Raw genomic sequence first — 17859 nt, 5'->3', positions numbered from 1 at the left:
TCAGTGGTCTCTTGGGGAGACCACCCCTCAAATCCGTGTGCCCAGACACCTGGTGTGATGGGAGCGCCAGTGGGTGCACAGAGAGGGTGCACAGAATGAATGATGTGTTCTATGCCCTCAGCCCTCCCTCTCCCGCCCCTTCTGTCCCCTGCTCGGCATTGTCAGGGCCTCCCCACCCCAGCTTGCTCCCCTCCACTCCTCTCCCTGGCTCCTGCCGTCCTCACCCGCTCTCAGCCTCCAGCCCAGGCTCCTGCAGCCTCATTCAATTAGGCCGATGCAATTTGCTCAAGAAAAAAATGCCATAATTTGGTTAATCACACCAGTAGGGGATCTGGCCCTGGTGGGGTGGGTGGGGATGGGTAGGAGATCCACCCCAGTAGCTGAGAGCACAGGTCTGGAAGTGCCTGTCTCTTGGGAGAGACCCACCCACTCCCTTGGGTTCCATTCTGGAGCCAGAAGAGTCCAGAGCTTGGGTCTCCCCAACTCCAGCCACAGAGATCTTGAGACAAAGGCTTGGAATGACCGGGTTCACTCATGACCCTGGAGGGTCCCTGGCCCTTTTCCATGTCTCAGTCTCCCTGTCTGACAATGAGAGTGGGTTGGGGGGTAGTCTCTGAGCCTCTGGCCAGCATAGCTGGTCTCTGCATCCCAGATCTGGTCAGTCCCCCCTTATGGCTTCCGTAGGGCCTTCTCTTGGGCTTTGGAGAGGGTGGGGTAGAGGGTGGGTGAAGGGGATAGAACCCTAGGGGGAGTTAGGAGGGGGCGGGTATCCTCAGAGCCTCATCTCTGTCCAGAGTCAGAGACCCTCTAGTCCCAGGCTGCATACCTGGAGCGAGGGCAGGAAGAAAGGGAGCTGGTATTTCTTGGTCACCTGCAGGGCCACAGCTTCTAACCTCACAGGTTGTACCTTGCTTGCACAGGGCTCCAACAGAGGCAGGGTGGCACTAAAACCCAGCTCATTCTCCCCCACCAATCCTTGCCCCTCATGCTGCATTTGCCCAGAGGGTTGGGGTCACCTCTTTGTAACTTGCACAGAGGTGGCCTAGCCCCTAGCTGGGAACAGCTTAGGCAGGACCTCATGGTTCCATTTGAGTCTTCCCAGTGGCTCTGGGAGAAGGCACCATTTTATAGATGAGGAAACTGAGCCCAGGGAGGTGAAAAGCTTGTCCAGTGCCACACAGGTGGTGTGTGGCAGGGTAGGGATGTGAGCCCAGGTCTGGCAGAGGTGATGGAGGAGGTGGTGGGGTCCACGGGGCAGGAGAATCAAACCCCCCACAGGCACAGATGCCAGCACTCAACCATAAACTCATTCACTTGCTCGGAGACAAAACCAGCCACTGGTGCGCTCACAGTTCCACAGACAGCTACACACTTGCTGCACACACCCAGGCTCACACAGACACTGACAACCCACATCACACATGCACGGGCAGCCGTACGTGCAGATGGCTCGTGCACAGATGGTGCCTCAGGGGTGCTCACACATTCACACTTTCACATACATTCTCCCAGAGTCCCAGAGCCACATGCTTCACACAGATATCCTTCTAATAACCCAAGGGGCATATTCTGCTGTGGTTACATGATGGCCTGTAGGGACATGCATCATGGACAACTAATGGGCAGGCCACACATGTGCTTAGGTCACTAGCAAAGCAGGAGTGGCCTACAAAGTGGGAAAAAAAGTCAGTTGTGATGAGTGTATTCAGAATTTTGCAATCAGAAAAGTCACACAAATGTGATTTTAATGTTCATTTCCAAGACAAAATTTATATAAGGTCTGGTGAGACTGGGGTACATCCTCATCTTTTTAGGGTTTGGGGGCCTCTAAAGGACCTGCACAGATTCACAGGCACAAGAGTCACGTGAGATCCCCTGGGCTCACATATTTACCTGGCCCTGGGCTCTGTGTGTGTGTGTACACGCACTTGGTTGCTCCCGGATCCTTGAGATATGAGGATATGAGGAGGGAGAGTAGGAAAAGTTCCAGAGACTCCGGATGTTTGTTCTGTGGCTTCCTGGGCCCTCCAGAGGCAAATGATTTTGGATGCCAGCCTGTCTGCCCGGGCGGGGTGGTGGGCTGGTGGGTTGTGTGAGGAGCCCTGCCTCTGGAGCCCCAGCGAGGGGACCCTGCGAAATGATGCGGTGTGACCGAGGCCCACGGCCAGCTTCCTGTGGACTTGTGGACCCGTCAGCGCCCCTCTCTGGGGCTCGGTTCCCCCATCTGAAAAATGGAGGCAGAGAGGAGGTGAGACTAGATGGGCTTTCACCCGGAGACTGAAATGGAGAGACATTCCAGGCCCGGGGTGCAGAAGAGAAAACCAAAGCTGGGGTGGGGAGATGGAGGGGCCAGTAAGGTCCAGGGTTCAGGGCAGGGCGTGGGGCCCCAGAGCCTGCAGTGTCTCCGCAGTGTCCCCTTCCCTGGAGAAGGGCCGCACCTCAGAGCTTTGCTCGGGGCAGTGGTGGCGCGGAGAGGCTCAGCCCTTGTTGATCTGCCAAGGGGAACAGTGGAGGGGGGCTGGGGATGAGAACAGGACCAGGGAGCAGGATAGCACAGTGGGGGTGGGGCACTGGGGCAGACCTGGGCTGAGCCTGGAAGCAGCAGTCCCCAACCTTTTTGGCACCAGGGACCGGTTTCGGTTTCGTGGGAGACAGTTCTTCCACGGACGAGGGCGGGGGGAGGATGGTTCAGGCGGTAGTGCGAGTGATGGGGTGCATCGCGGCAGTTGAAGCTTTGCTCACTCGCCCACTACTCACCTCCTGCTGTGTGGCCAGGTTCCTAACAGGCTGCAGCCCAGTACCGGGTCTGCGGCCCCGGGGTTAGGAACCCCTGCCTGGAAGGACAGGAGGGGAGAAGAGAGGACATCTGGTGCAGGAAATGGAAAAGGAAGAGCCAAGGCCTGGAGGTGGGGGGATGAAGGGGTTGGGGGATTAAGGTTGGAGAGTTGGGAATAGTCTAGAGCATGGAGCCTGGACCAGGGTGTCAGCAGGAACAGCAGTGGCCTCACACCGTGAGGTGCTTCACAAACAACTCCAGCAGGTCCGGGAGCTCAGAGCCTATCCCAGGGCCCTGGGAGCCATGGCAGGCTTCTGCAAGGGAGGAATACAGCACTGCAGCTACGGGTTGGGGGAGGCTCAGAAAGGCCCCCCGCTCTGGGGAACAGAGTGGTTGGGAGCCCAGAGGCAGGGACATGCCTGAGATGAACCCTGCCCAGAAGATTTCTCATTCCAGCCCCCAATACAGTGGGACTATTTTTAGGAACAATTAAAGTGCTCACACATTCCTGCAGGGGCAGGGAGAAGGAAGGGGGGCCAGGAGCCAGTGCAGAGGGAAAGGGTGGACCCCGCTCCTCCCTCCAATTCTGGCTTTGTCCTCGGGACTGGGGAGGCTTGAAGACCCTGGCCAGCCCGGCCTCCCCAGCCCTGTCCCCAGGGTCCCCTCCTGGCTCTTGTGTCTGTCCCTCTGCCTCTGAATCGGTCCTCATCTCTGTCCCAGTCTCTTTCTCAGACTCACCCTCCCTCCCAACCCCCGCCCCCCATGCCTGGATTTGGGGAACAGTGAACAATTAAAGTGCTCACACATTCCTGCAGGGGCAGGGAGAAGGAAGGGGGGCCAGGAGCCAGTGCAGAGGGAAAGGGTGGACCCCGCTCCTCCCTCCAATTCTGGCTTTGTCCTCGGGACTGGGGAGGCTTGAAGACCCTGGCCAGCCCGGCCTCCCCAGCCCTGTCCCCAGGGTCCCCTCCTGGCTCTTGTGTCTGTCCCTCTGCCTCTGAATCGGTCCTCATCTCTGTCCCAGTCTCTTTCTCAGACTCACCCTCCCTCCCAACCCCCCCCCCCCATGCCTGGATTTGGGGAACAGCTGGGATGGGCCAGGCCCTGAAGACAGAGCCAAATACAGTCATGGGACCCACAGTGAGGCTGTGGGAGAGACACATACCAGAGAAGAACAGACTGAGAGAGAGACAGATATGGAGATATGGAGCCTCCCAGGAAGGCTGGGAGGGAAACAGAGCTCAGGTCAGAGCCAGGAGAGCCCCATGGCAGTGGCAGCCGCTCTGTCTCCTGCTGTCGGTCTTGTGCTGGAGGAGATACTCTGCCAGACCTGCCCGCCCTTCACTCCCAGCAGCCCCTCCCCAGGTTAGCCCTTCCTCCCTGCCCTCTGCAGGCCCACACTGACCCTGGACCAGGCCAGTGCCATCCAGCATTTACCTCCCGCTGTGGGTACCGTGTCTGGCACAGAGGGAGAGACACGAGGCCCTGTCCCTGGCCTGGAGGAGGGCACCCAGCTCCACCCTGCACCTGAGAGGGGCTCAGCCTATCTGCTGGCCAAGGCAAGGAACTGGAGGGGCCGCTAAGACAAACAGTGCATAGCAGGGAGGGAGCCTAGTGTGTCCCGGAGGCCTCTGGACTGGGGCAAAGGCCTCCTGACTCCACGTGAGACCCTGGGCAAGTCCTTTCCTGCCTCTCCTGGTCTTAGTCTACCCTCATCAAGCTGGGGATTTGGCTCCATAGGCCTGGGGCCCTGTAGACTCTGATCCTGTGGGAATTCTCCGGAGGCCTGGGAAGAGGACAAGTGACCCACCCAGGAAGGCTGCCTGGAGGAGCCTTCATGAAAGAAGGTGATAAAGATAGTGCTCCCCTCAGGGAAGAGCCCCTCCTTCCTGGCATGCTGTCCCCTACCCTGCCTGCACTGGGAGGTGATCCTGAGGCAGAAGGGCCTCCTGGCCTGCAGAGATGCCTTGGAAAGGTTGCCAAAAGTTCTCAGCACAAGGCACCCTCATACCTTAGGCTCCTGTAAGACAGTCACTGTGCCAGACTTGGGAGACTTTGAGAGGGTGCAGCTGTCTCCCTGGCCTGGGGACCTTTGGGAGTCATGGGGTCCATCCCTCTGCTTGGTAATGGCATATACCCTTCACAGCCCAACAGCCCTGGGCTCTCAGGAGTCCAGCTATCATTTTATAGCTCAGCAAACACCTCCTGACACCTGTGACAGGCTGTATGATACCGGGGTCCCCAGGAGGAATAGGGCACAACCTCTGCCCTCTAAGAACCCCCAATCTGATCGGGGAGCCAGATGGGCAGTAGTGGCAACTCTGCATGCCATGCCATCGTGGGGAGCACAGGGCTGTACGAGCCCCTGGGTGGGAGGCTCATTTATTCATTCATTCGTGTATCCAGTCGTTCCTTAAGCCATCATTTCCTGAGAGACATTAACTCTTTTCTGACGCTAGTCCACTGGGTCACTCAGCTCCATCCTCCTCTCCAGCTTGGGCCACTGTGCCTGCCTCTCAGAGGCTCCTGGACTTGCTTTGTCCAGCTCCCAGCCCACGCTGAAGGCCACGGAGCCGGTGAGGCTGAGGAGGGTTTGAAGACATTAAGAGTCATGGAACCCAGAGCTGGAGGCCAGCCAGGCTCATCAAGTCCTTTCTCATGGCACAGACTCCCTAGCAGGGCCCCTGTCCTTGTTTGCACACCACTGGGGTCGGGGAGCCCACCTCCTTCCTGCCCAGGCTTCTCTTTTGTGGTATGACTGACTCACAGCCAGCTTATACCTGCCAGCCCGCTGTGCCGAGCTCTGCCCACACGGGCCCTTGGCCCAGGAATCAAGGACAGGAGAGGCATCAGGTATTTGGGACAGCAGTGATGAGGGGATTTTGCTGCTGTTCTGGGGAGGAAGACTGTGGCATCGAGAAGAATGTGGGCAATGGGAGTGGACGCAGCTATTGGCTCTGCCCTGCGGATGAGGCAGCGGGACGTGGGGAGCTAGGGGAGAAGCCCTGAGCCTGTCCTGGACTCCCCCCGAGACCATCCTCCCCCTCGCACACTGGGCTCTGCCCTCCCTCCCTCTTCCCACCCCATCCTTTCCTCACCCCAGACCCTGTGCTAGGGACTGAGGGGGCCCAGCGAGTCAGGTCCTCGGAGAGCTGACCGTTCATACAATCCCTGCCTTCCCTCCCCAATTCCTTCCCCTTCTCCTTCATCCAACCCCAAACCTAGCCCTTGAGGAATCCAGGGGGGCCTGGGACAATTGGGAGGGCATTTTGGAGGAGGCAGGAGCTAGAGTAAAAGCTGAGACCGGCTTAGAAATGGTGAGGGTCCCGGGAGGAGCTGTGTGTAAATGTTGGAGGGAAGGAGCCCACAGGATGGGGCCGAGCTCATCGGGGAGGGCGGGGGACGGGGTGGGGGAGCGCCAGGACCGGGCTCAGGTGTATTCTACAGTGCACGTGTCTCCAGTGTGGCTCGGAGGCTGGGGACGCGGCCCTGTTGGAGTAACAACTGAAGCCAGAGTCTGCGAGGGGTGGGGGAGGGGAAAGGGGGGACCCAGAGGAGGGAGGAGAGGAAGAGAAGGAGAGGTAGGAGGAAGGGGGAAGGGCAGGTCCTTCCTTGAGGGCTGGGCCCCTGGGCTCCAAGAAGCCCCTTCTACACACCCCGGCCCCATGTCACCCCACTGTCCCCCCTCGCTCCTTCCAGGACGCCTGCCTCTGCCTTCTCTGGGGACCTTCTCTGAGGAACCCCCTCGTGCGAGGGAAGTGGCACGGACCTGCTGCCAGAAGCTGGGTCATTCTCACCTGAGCAAGGCCCCACCCCTTTGATCCTTAGTCTCCTCAGCTCTAAAACGGTGTGGTCAGCACAGGTGCCTCCCAGGGTTGGTAGGAGGATGAGAGAGAGTGTGTGTCGCTGGGTCTCAAAGTGTGGTCCCTGGGGCGGCAGCAGCAGCAGCAGCAGCATCTATGGATGTGTTGGAAATGCAAATTCTTGGCCTCATCCAAGACCTACTGTATCAGAAACTCTGGGGGTAGGGCCAGCAAGCTGGATATTAACAAGCCCTCCAGGGGATTCTGGTGCACAGTCAAGGTTGAGAACCACTGATGGACACCTCTAGCACACAGTAGGTGCTTGAGAAAGGTGCCTTTTCTCCCCCAAAGCCTGATACCCCACTCAAGCAGGGCCCTGACATGTGAGCTTGTCCAACTGTGGCCTGGGTCTCTCTCCTGTCGCTTCCTCAGATCAGGTCTCCCAAGGGTCACCAAGCCTCTTTCCTCTATTTTCCTGCCCCTGGTCCAGCTCAGCCTTGTTGAGGGGAGATCTGGGGCTGCAAGATCTTAGCACTCCTGGGCGGCTCTTGGCATATTTAAGGCACCGGTGTCTGTTAGAGGCAGCTCCTGGGCGGGTGGCAGGTCTGGGCCTGCAGGAGGGGAGGGAGGAGATGGGGCTGCCTCTCCTGCTTCCTGGCTGTCTCCTGATTCTACAGGGCCAGACACGCTGTGAGGACGGTGAGAGTCACAGAGTAAGCTTGGGGTGCTCGGGCTCGGCTGGGGTCTGATGCCCAGCCCACAGGGGCTTCTCTGGCCTGAGCCTCCAGGAGGCCTCCTTTGGGGGAGCTCTGCCAGTCACCCCGGCGGAGCAGATGGGCTTACAAGTGCCAGGCACATGCTGGGCTCAGAGACAGATGTGTGCCTTTGCCCTTGAAGGCCCTGTTCTCTGGGAAGAGAAGAAGCTGTGTATAATGCCCACCAGAATGGGAGGCAGGAAGCAGAAGAATAGATGGCATCTGCCCTGGCACCCCTGGTTTCTCTCATCATGGCCACTTTCCTGGGTTCCCTTGTCCTGTGGGTGCCTATCTTGGGTCAGGGGCTTTCTCCCCAAGTTTTCGAGGTAACCACTTAGAGGTTTGGGGGAGGAGTGGGCAGGAGAGCCTGGAGTTGGGGGGAGGGGCAGAACCATACAGGAGAGAGAGGGCGGAAGCCATCTGAGAGGAGAGAGGATTTGGAGGTGGGAAAAGGCATTGAGATTCTTGGAGACAAGACAGGAGAGCAGCCTGTGACAGAGATGGGCGTCAACTGAGGGAAGCATGGAGAGAAGGAGCGAGACGTCACACTCGGAGAGATCAGGGAGACAGAGCCTGAGAGACAGACACAGCCCCAGGGGGAAGGAAAGAGGAATAGAGAGGGAGAGGGACTCCAAAGTCCTGGGGGATCTTGAAGGTCCCCCCTTTAGAGAAAAGGACACCAAAGCCCAGAGAGGGAGGGCGCCCGTAACCCCAGGCCACACAGGACCTAGCACAGGCAGAGCTGGGTAAGTCAGTATGTATGGCCAGTCCCAGTAACACAGCTTGTCTTAGGAGGCCCCTGAGTGTTGGGTTTGATGTTACTACCTTCTTCTAGGCCGCCGTGGGGGCACTAGGAGGCTTCCCTCCAGAGAGCGAGGGGTGGGCTCTAGGTTCCAGGCAGCGGGGAGAGCAATAGAAGGGTCAGTGGAGGTGGGGAAAGACATAGAGACTCATGGAGACAAGGCAGGAAACTAGCTTGTGACAGTGACACTGACCTTCAAGAAGGCCATCCGTGCCTGTGCTAGTGGCTCCAGAAGGGATAAGGCCAAGGTCTCTGGCTTCATATAATCCATTAAGGAGTTAGAAGTAATTTTGTCCAGACCCTCTCCCCTGTCCAAATGAGTGCAGAAAGGCTGATCCAGCCCCAACGCTGGCTCCAGAGGAGCCCTCACTCAGAACAGGCTCCCCTTTCTTGGTATCTGAGGTGAAAGATTAGTGTGTGGGAGTGGCACTGTCTGTAGTGCTGAGTGGACCTACCTCCAACAATACAGCTGCAGGTAGGGAGCTGGGGAAAGTAGAAAGGCTCCATCCACCCATCCATCCATCCACCCACTCCATCCATCCATCCATTCACATATCCATCCACCCATCCTCACTGAATTAAAACACAAAATCATAGAACTATATGTGGCAAGCTGGAAGGACCCATTTTTAATAATGAGGAAACTGAGACTCAGAAGAGGAAGGGGCCTACCAAGGCCACACAGAGCTTCCATAGTCAGTCCGGGACAGGACTGGAAATCGCTGCTCTTTTCTACACGCCACAGATTCTCCTCTGGAGTCTGGGATTGCTGGTTGTGTTGCTGATATTTATACTGATGGCTGTTCAGAATAGCTGCAAAAGCAGGAAACGTGACCTCTCTCGCCTCACCCTGAGCCTGGCTGTGTGTGTGAGTGTGTTTGCATGTGCGTGTGTGTGCATGCCTAAGTGCATATTTATGTGTGCATTGTATATAGGGTTGCGTTTTTATCCGTGTGTGTGCGTGTTTGTGTGAGGGTGTGTGCATGGCAGTATGTATGTGTATGACATGTGTAGACGTTCGTGAGAACATGTATGGCTCTGCTTGTACTTTCCCTTTCCTCATCTTTTTAAGATTTCTGGGGTTTTAACCTCTGACTTGAGCTTTGTTAGTCCCCACCTGGGCCTCCAAATTGGGAATTTCCCTACTTCCCATTCTCAGCTGCTCCCCATTGATTCTCCTTTCACTGGGGCAGCCGCTCTGTCCTCTGAGCCCCGCCCCACCGTGGACTTTGGAATTTGAGCTATTTCCTCCCTGAGTTAATGCAGGAGGTGAAGTTGCTTTGAGATCAGGGAAGATTCAAGGAGAAGGTGGCATGTGAGCGAGTCTTAAAGGCCAGGTATGAAGTGGCCTTTCCCGGCTGTGGTTCCTGCACTCAACACCCCCCATCCTGGGGCAGGCAGGGCAGGGCCAGGAGGTGGGTGGACAGAAGGATGCCAGGCAGAGAGCTCCGGGCTTCATGGGCCATGTCTGCATCCAGCCCACTCAGGACCCCTCCCCGCTGCTGCCCCAACTCTCCCAAAGTTTCCTTTCCCATTCCCCCCCCTCACTGCCATTATCCTGCCCTCTGCCTGAGGAGTCACAGAAAACTGACCAATCCAAGCAAAGGCCAGACAGGCACCCACCAATTCCAGTAAAGGACAATTCAGGGCATTCCCCAATCCAAGTAAAGGGCAGGTCGAGGAGCCACCAATCAGAACAAAGGACAAACTATTCTCTCTAAGCCCCCTGAGGAGGGAGCTGGGGGTCGGTGCAGAGCAGAAGCAAGAGAGAGGGTGGAGATCCAGAGTCGTGGGTTCTGGACCTGGCTCTGCCCTGACTGGCTGGCTGACCACAGATGGGGCATTGCTTCTTTTTGAGCCTCAGTTTCTTCATCTGTCAAATGGGGACACTTAGCTGTCCCAAGTCTATGGCTTTGAGAAATGTCTCCCCCTACCTGAGAGCTTACTCCATCACCTTGGCCCCTCTTCTCCAACTTCCACACTATACACATAAACTCCACTGGAGGGCAGGGCCCCTCAGGGCTTAGCTTGTCCATCCCCACTGTCTCCAGGCAGGAACAGACCTAAACCAGCACCACCTCTGGAGCCGAGCCCTGGGAGCCCCAGTCTGAGGAGCCTGGGTTGACAGATTTTAGTTGGGGATTATTTGGGGCATCAGCTCTTCCTCCCTGCTTTAGTCTGCAGAATTGACCTCGAAAGGCCACAATAGCCCATGTGTATACTGTGCGTGCAGGTGTTGCTGAGTCCTGGCCTTGTGACTCCATAAGGAAGTAAGCTGCACCTGTGTGAACCTGTACGTGTACCTGGAGGGTGTCTGAAGGCAGGCTGGGGTATTTCTGAGAGGATGTGAAGGTTTGTGGCTGTGTGGCTGGGTATGTGTGGTGCTGAGGGTGTGTGAACTGTGATGAGGAGTGCCTAAGGGTCAAAGGACAATTGATCCAATTTGGGGATTGTATTGTTTGGAATGTGCAACTTCTGATGTCCTAGGATGGAGACACATCTTCATGACCAAAATGTATCTTCACTTGAGCAGTGAGGGGGATAAAAGAGGAGTTGGGGGCTCGAGAAAGCAATGCCAAGTGAGCATTTGGGGGAGACAGCCCAACACAGGACTGGGTGGGAGTGGGAGGTGGGGTAGGGGAGGAAATTGAAGCCAAGAAGATGCAAGGTGAAATCTGGAGCTGAAGCTTGGACCCTAGGCTTCATCTGGACCCCAGTGCAGGACTCCCCTCTGTAGCCAGTCTGAAAAATGGGCATCTAGCCATTTTTGCATACCCCCAGGTATGGGGAGCTCACTTCCTCTCTCCTGGTGGCCTCTGCCTGTGCAGCGTGGCTCTGCCTAGAAGAAGTTCTTTCATCCCACTGGGCCAAGGCCAGCCTCCTGTGAAATCCTATGGGTCTCCAGGCTGTCTCCAGGACCACAGAGTCCAGTCCCCCTGCCCAGGGAAGCCTGAGATATTGGAGTCAAATACTGAGACCCCTGGGTTCTGCTCTGCTGCAGGCTAGGCCCTAGACTCTCCAAGCTTAGTGACATGCAGGACTTGATTTCCAGTTCCCTCCTTACATGGGTCACCTCCTCTGAAAGAGTCTCATCTTGGTCTTACCTGGGACACAATGCACTGGGGATGATTGAATCAGTGGAGGAACTCTCATCTTCTCTATTTAGGTTAATGGATCTTTATTAATACGGCCTGCAGTTTCAGCATTTTAATGTATTACCAGCCACATTTACACTACGGGCTCATGCTGAGCCTGTGGTCCACTAAGACCCTCAATCTCATACCACTTTCACACGAATGGGGCCACGCCATGTGTCCTGCATCCTACAGTTAATCACTTTGCTTTATGAACTCAGCCATCCACAAGGAAGCCATCAGAAAGAACTTCCAGGGGCTAGTGGGGAAGGCATAGCTGAGTGGATGGTATGAGTCACAATTCTGCCTTGGCCCTGGATCCTCTGTTCCATTACCTTTCTCTTTGATCCCCATGGTTCTGGCCAAGTTAATAGAGCGAGAAGCAGGGACCTTTCTTGTCTCTGTTCCGGCTCTCCAAGGACGGGGACTGTTCCTGGGACGGGAAGGCTGTGAGGCAGTCAAGGCTGATCTCTCCTTCTCCTCCTATCTTGCCAGGGGCTGGCCCGTGTTTCTCGCATCTTGTGGGCTCATGCACGCCTTGGATTCTTGCTACTCCCAGCCCCTCACTAGGCTGACAAACGAGACTGTGTGAACCACCTCCCTCCTCAGGAAACTGAGTGGGACTCAGATTCAGCAAATGTTTAGCTGAGCACCTATGTGTGTGGGCACCCTGTGAGGCACTTCTAGGACTCAGTTTCATTTTATCTTCACATTAGCCTGTAGGGGGAGATAGCCTCAGTTGCCCCCAATTTACAGATAGAAGACTGAGGCTCAGTGACTTGACCAAGATGCCCACTGCTAAAAATAGTGGAGCTAGGATTCAAATGTGGGGTTTTTTGTTTGCTCGTTTTGCTTTGTATTAATGTGGAAGCTTGTACTTTCCCTGCTTTCCTGAGTTGTCCTTGTCTGAAGGACAAGAGACCTGGGGTCTAGTCTAGACTTGACCTCTTGACTCACTGTGAGTTCTTTGCTAAGTCCCTGGCCCTTCTCTGAGCCCCAGTCTCCCCATCTGTAAGATGAGGGGACTTGGACATTCTAGGGCCTTAAGACTGGTTGGATTCTGAGATCCTAAGATCCTGGGATTCAAGTGTCTGCGAGCCTTGGGCTCTGGTTTAAGCTGGGAATTTGTGTTCCCAGCCACCTGGGTAGGGGGATTGCCCTGGCCTGCCTGGAAAAGGCCCTCACTGCCCTTTCCTCTCTTTCAGGATGCTTTGCTGAGCCTGGGCTCCGTCATCGACATTGCAGGCTTGCAATGGGCTGTCAAAGAGGCCCTGTCAGCTGTGCTGCCCAGAGTGGTAGGTACCTTGTCCCACGCTTCCCCTGCACCCCTAAACCTTTGTCCAGCTCCTTGCTGTACCTACAGGGTTGAGAAGGAAAGAAGAAGCAGGGCCCCCCCCCTCCCCCCGTGAAGGGTTTGGGTGAGTGTTCTGAGAGGGCTTCCTGGAGGAGGAGGACTGAAGCTAAGCCCCCAAAATGAACTTATATAGGAATCCTGGAATGTCTGGGACAAAAAGAGCTTTAGAGCTTAATTGGAAAGATCATGTCTCAGATAATGGAATGGATTCACCTAGGATAATAGCTAGGACATAGTGGAGTCAGGTGGGCTTTGGAATATGTACAGCAGGAAGGATTGAAAGTAGACATGCAGAACTTCCTTGATGCCAGGTCTGGGAGGTGCTGAAATGGGGCTCAGCCTAGATGAATGGATCTGTGCCAAGTTAAAGTGTCCTGTCTGGAGTCAGGAGGCTGGACAAGGTGTCTTCTAGAAACCTTTAAGCTTCTCTCTGACCCATCCCAACACCACAGATGAGGTTGCAGACTGGGGGAGACTGTGACCCTCTTCAACTGCCCCAGGCCACTCCCCAACCTGGCTCCAGTGGCCACTGTCCATCCCTTAGGCAGTAGCATGGATAAACTGGCCCTCAAGACCCAAAGCAGAAGTGTCTCAGCTGTGCCAGATAGAGGGAAGCAGGGACTGTCAGTCCAGGGAGGGAGGCTCTGACTTACCCTAAGGCACATAGAAGACTTCATAGAGGAGGAGATGCCTAAACTGAGTCCTCATAGCCTAGAATGTCCCCTCCCCTACTCTAGACATCAGCCACCAGCAGAGCCCATTGTGTCTGAATCTGCTGGATGGATGAACCACCCGAGGCCCAGAGAGGGAGGGCACTTCCCCCAAGGTCACACAGCATGACAGGAACAAATGGGGCTTGGCACCTAAGCACCCCCATCCCCTTTCCTCAGCTCTGCCTTTTCAAAACCTCCTGGAAGTTCAGAGCCCAGGAGGAGGGCTAATGAGTGAGCTTTATTGATTGTGAAATTGGTAGGAAGTGGGTGGTATGTTGGCTCCCAAAATAAATCCTCCCAGAGATGGGACTGAGGCAACATCTGGCCTGGGGTGGAGAAACATCTGGAAAAGAGGAGGTGGGGAGGATGGCAGGTCAGCGTCCGCGAGGCTGCGCTGGGAGTGGGGAGGAGGATGTGACTGGCCTAGTCTTCACAGGCAGGATGCCTGGTGGTTGTGCCAGCATAGACGCCCTGTACTGGATTAATCGTATCCCCAAAGCTGGGGGTTGGGAAGACAGCTGTGGTCCAGGTGACTAGGTTCCTGGGACAGTGGGAAATGTCTGCCTCGGCCCACCCCGGAGACCTGTATGAGCTAGGGAAGCCCTGACTTTGCAGAGCCCTGCTGCCTTGATTGCATGGAGGGGCTCAGCCCTCCAAAAAGGTGTGGGGAGATGGGAGGTCTGCTCTACCCCTAGGGAGGGGGGAGGAGATGGGGGAGGGGTCTCCCTACCCGCCCGCACCCCCAGGGAGGGGAGTTGCTGGCACCTGGCTCTCTCATCAGCACCCATTGTGGCAGGCGCCCCAAATGCAGATGGTGCTGCTGTGTCTGAAATGGTTCCCTCTTCTCTGCAATAAACTCAGCTAATTTTAACCCGGAGGGCTGTGAGGGAGGGAGTGGGAGGCTCCTTCCTGCCTCCCCACCCTCAGGTTGCCCACCGCTCTCTCTGCCAGGGCAGGACTCTCTGTGTGACCCTGGGTGCTGGGTAGTGTCTTAACCTCTTTGGGAGGCCAAATCCCTTAGGCCCCTCCTGGGCTGCTTAAAGAAGGAGGCTGGAGACAGATGAGGCTTGGGTGGCTTCCTTCCCACTGATTTCTTCATCCCTGAGCTCCTCAGCTATACCCTCACCCAGGAGGACAGAGGGGCTCCAGGTCTTCCTGTGTCTGCCCTTCTCACTCTCCTCAGGCCCTATCATTTCCGGCCCACGCCACCACTAAGCTTGGCTCAGATTCTCTTGAAGTGAGACTGGGATATCGCCTGGGGGTTGGGAGAGGGTGAGGGGCTGGCTGGGGACAGCCACAGGCAACAAGAGTGTCTGACCGGATTGTGGACTGTCACAGTGGTGAAAGGCAACTGCTTCTGCTGAGAAGGATTCCACACTTACTGAGGGAGGGCCTTTAACATTTAGCTGCAATGTCACCTCCTCCAGAAGCCCTCCCTGATACAGTTAGCAGAGAGGAGAGCTCTCCATTCTCCCACTGAGAAAACAACACCTCTCAGCATACTTAGCTGGGCACAGGGGTGCCCCCTCGATGGGGTGTAGGCTCTGCTGAGCCTCTGCATCTCCCTTATCACCTGCAATGCGGGCAGTGGAGACGCTCTGCAGGTTGTGTTGGTTGTGGGTACCTAAGTGTAGCCAGTCCTGCTTGGAGGGAATGTGGATTTTCTCCTGTGGGTCAGTGAGGGCAAGTGCTTCTGCCAGGACATGGTCTGGAACTGAAGGCAGGACTGCTCTGGGCCCTTGGGGAGGGTGGATTGACAAGCTGCAGACTTGACATTCTTCGACCAGAGCTTTGATCTCACTCTGGGGAGTGATCATTCCAAAATACAAATCAGCTCCTGTCTCACAGGGCTCACCAGCCCCTCCCTCCCCAGCAGCAGCCCCTCCCCCTAACACCCTCCCCCAGCTCCCTTCCAGCTCAGCACTGGGCTGACCCCAAGCCCACCTCCGGTGCCCCCTGCCCCCACCATCAGGTCTGTCAATGCTTTGGGCCCTTTACACTTACATACCTATTACTCGGCCCAGAAGACATTCTTCTGTGCCTCACCCACTCCCTGAATGTGTCTAATTCCCACTCCAGTTACAACTTTAAAGTCACTCCCTCCAGGAAGTCCTCCTGGCTTGGGTCATAGTTTGTGATTTCTTGTAGAGTTGTTTGTGTATCTGAGGTAGGAGGGAAGCTTCCAGGGTGTTCTGAGCCTCTCCTGCAGTACGGCCCTGAGAGGACACTCAGTTATTGTTTGCTGAGGCTGGAGACTTGGCAGGGAGATATCTCAGGACTGTGGGGTTGGGGCGATTTGTCTGTACCTTCAGCCCTTCAGACCCTCCCCAGCGCGTTGGATGTGGAGTGATAGGTAAGGAAAGCCGGCAGGGTGATGGGTCACTGCCTGCCCAGAACCCCTCCAAGAGGAGAGAGTGAGGTGCTGAGGTCATAAGGGAACCTTCCTACCCTGACCGCACTTAGGATCACCTGGGGAGTAAAGACAGACAAACAGATGCCCGTGACCTTGTCATCCAGACCCGTGTCAGGCTGGGACTGGGCAGCTGGGAGGGCTTCTCCTCAGGATCTCATGAGTGCCTTCTGTCCTAGGAGACTGTCTACACCTACCTGCTGGATGGGGAATCCCGGCTGGTGTGTGAGGAGCCCCCCCATGAGCTGCCCCAGGAGGGGAAAGTACGGTGAGCTGTTCTCCACCCATTGCCCTCTCACACAGTCAAGGGTGACCACAAGGTCTGGTCTGACCCTCCCCATCTGACCTTGACCTCAGCCTCCCTGCCAGGTGGGGTTCCAGTGGCCGGGTCCACTGTCTTTTCTTGTGTTGTGTTGGGGGAGTGGATGGCACAGGGAAAGCGCTAAGTGGTAGGCTTTCTCCTGGAGAGCTGTTCTAAATCGCTGTAGCCTCCTCAGAGCAAGTCTCAGAAGATTGGGGCTACAGTTTATCAGTTAGAACCCCAGCAGGCTACGAGAACTGCCTGGCAGGTTCTCACAGAATCACAGAATTCGGAATCACAGAATGCTGGTCCCACATGGTGTCAATCCTGAGAATAGGGAGATCAGAAGCAGCGTCCCGCTGTGGGTTCTGGAGCCCAACCGCTTGGGTTCAAATCCCAGCTCCCATTTACTACCTAGGGCAAGGTACTCAGCCTCCCTGTGTCCTGATTTTCTTGCTTGTAAAATGGCAATAATAATAGTACTTACCTCATAGTACTATTATGGGAGGATTCTTGTGATGATTAAATGAGTTTAACACATGCAATGCACTTAAAACTGTATCCATAATGAATGCTAAATGTCTGTTTTTATTTTCATTATGATAGAACATGGAATCACAGACTTTAGGAACATGGGCTCAGCACCCTATGGTCCCTTGATACCTCTGAGCTTACTGAATTCAGCCTCCCTATTTTCCAGATGGGCAAACATTGTGAGATGAGTCCAATGCCACATACCTGGTGTGAGGCAGAGCCAGGTCTGGGACACGGTCTCCTGGCTCCTGGCTGTCTAGGGGACAGTGAAGGGAAGTGGAGCTTGTCCGATGAGAAAGTGTTGACGGGCAGGGGTGCTGGTCCAGAGGGGGGCAGGCCATGGAGGACATGGGCACTGCCTTCTAAGCACCGCAGGGCCATTGTGGGCCCAGAGAGCACAGGGTCAGGAGCTGAGGGCTGAGTAGACACTAGCGGGGGTGTTACTAGAAGGCAGCTCTCCACTCCAACAGGCCAAGCAGTCAGGGATGTGGCTTTTTCAGGTAGTAGCTGAGGCTGGCAAGATACTCACCTTTCACAGAGGCCATGGAAAGAATGCCAGAGGTCCTGATGCTGGGGATGCTGGTGGTCCTGAGGCCCCTCCTGGCACTCGGAACCCTGGATTCCTTGACGCTAATTCTCTCCTCTGGCGCTTCCCCATGGAAGGGGCTGGCTCCCCTCCAACAGCTCTGAGCCTTCCCACCTCCTGTTCTCCCATTCGATTCCCTCATGGGGTGGGTGGTGGGTGACACTGTCCCCTTCAGCATCTCCTGACAACTCCTCCCCTCGAGGACAGTGTGAACCAAGCCAGCCATGCCCCTCTCTGGCCTCTAGTGTCCCATCTATAAGACAGCGGGATAGGGCTGGGAGGTCTTTGGAATCTTAAGGGAAAAAAATGCTAGAATGTTCCTTCTGAGCCTTCCCTAATTAGCCCCTAATCCTCAAGAACTTTGCTTAATATGAGTTTGCCCGATCCAGGAAGTTTCTCGTCAAAGCAGCCTGGGAAGCCTCTTTTGGGAGAGGGATGCTGGATCATGGGCTCAGGAGGCAAGAGGTGAGCATCCTTCGGGGTTTGCTCTGCTCCTGAGCCTGTGATGCTCCCCGTAGGCTTTCTACTGTGAGCTGGGGACGGGATGGAGGTTGGGGGGTGTGCCGCCTGCGGTCCAGGCATCTTTGAGGGGGCTCAGATCCTCTGCGTCAGCAGCCCTTTCAATGTCCCCGCCCCCAGCCACCTCGGATTCAGTAAAGCCTTTGGAAAAGGTACAAAAAAAAAAAAAAAAAAA

General features: G+C 55.9%; 1 protein-coding gene across 8 annotated transcripts in view; it reads left to right on the top strand.

Moving 5' to 3' along the window:
- PDE2A (phosphodiesterase 2A) overlaps nucleotides 1-17859 on the top strand; it is a 103224-nt gene that overhangs the window by 58423 nt on the left and 26942 nt on the right. For all 8 annotated transcript variants that reach the window (XM_024753334.1, XM_024753331.1, XM_024753332.1 and 5 more), the window contains 2 exons: nucleotides 12473-12562; nucleotides 15924-16012. In XM_024753334.1, coding sequence (XP_024609102.1) covers nucleotides 12473-12562; nucleotides 15924-16012 — 179 coding nt within the window. The remainder of the gene's footprint in view (nucleotides 1-12472; nucleotides 12563-15923; nucleotides 16013-17859) is intronic.

This window comes from Neophocaena asiaeorientalis, unplaced genomic scaffold (assembly GCF_003031525.2).
Source record: "Neophocaena asiaeorientalis asiaeorientalis breed wild unplaced genomic scaffold, Neophocaena_asiaeorientalis_V1.1 scaffold618, whole genome shotgun sequence".
Taxonomy (NCBI): Eukaryota; Metazoa; Chordata; class Mammalia; order Artiodactyla; family Phocoenidae; genus Neophocaena; species Neophocaena asiaeorientalis.
This window is presented reverse-complemented; position numbering and strand designations above follow the sequence as displayed.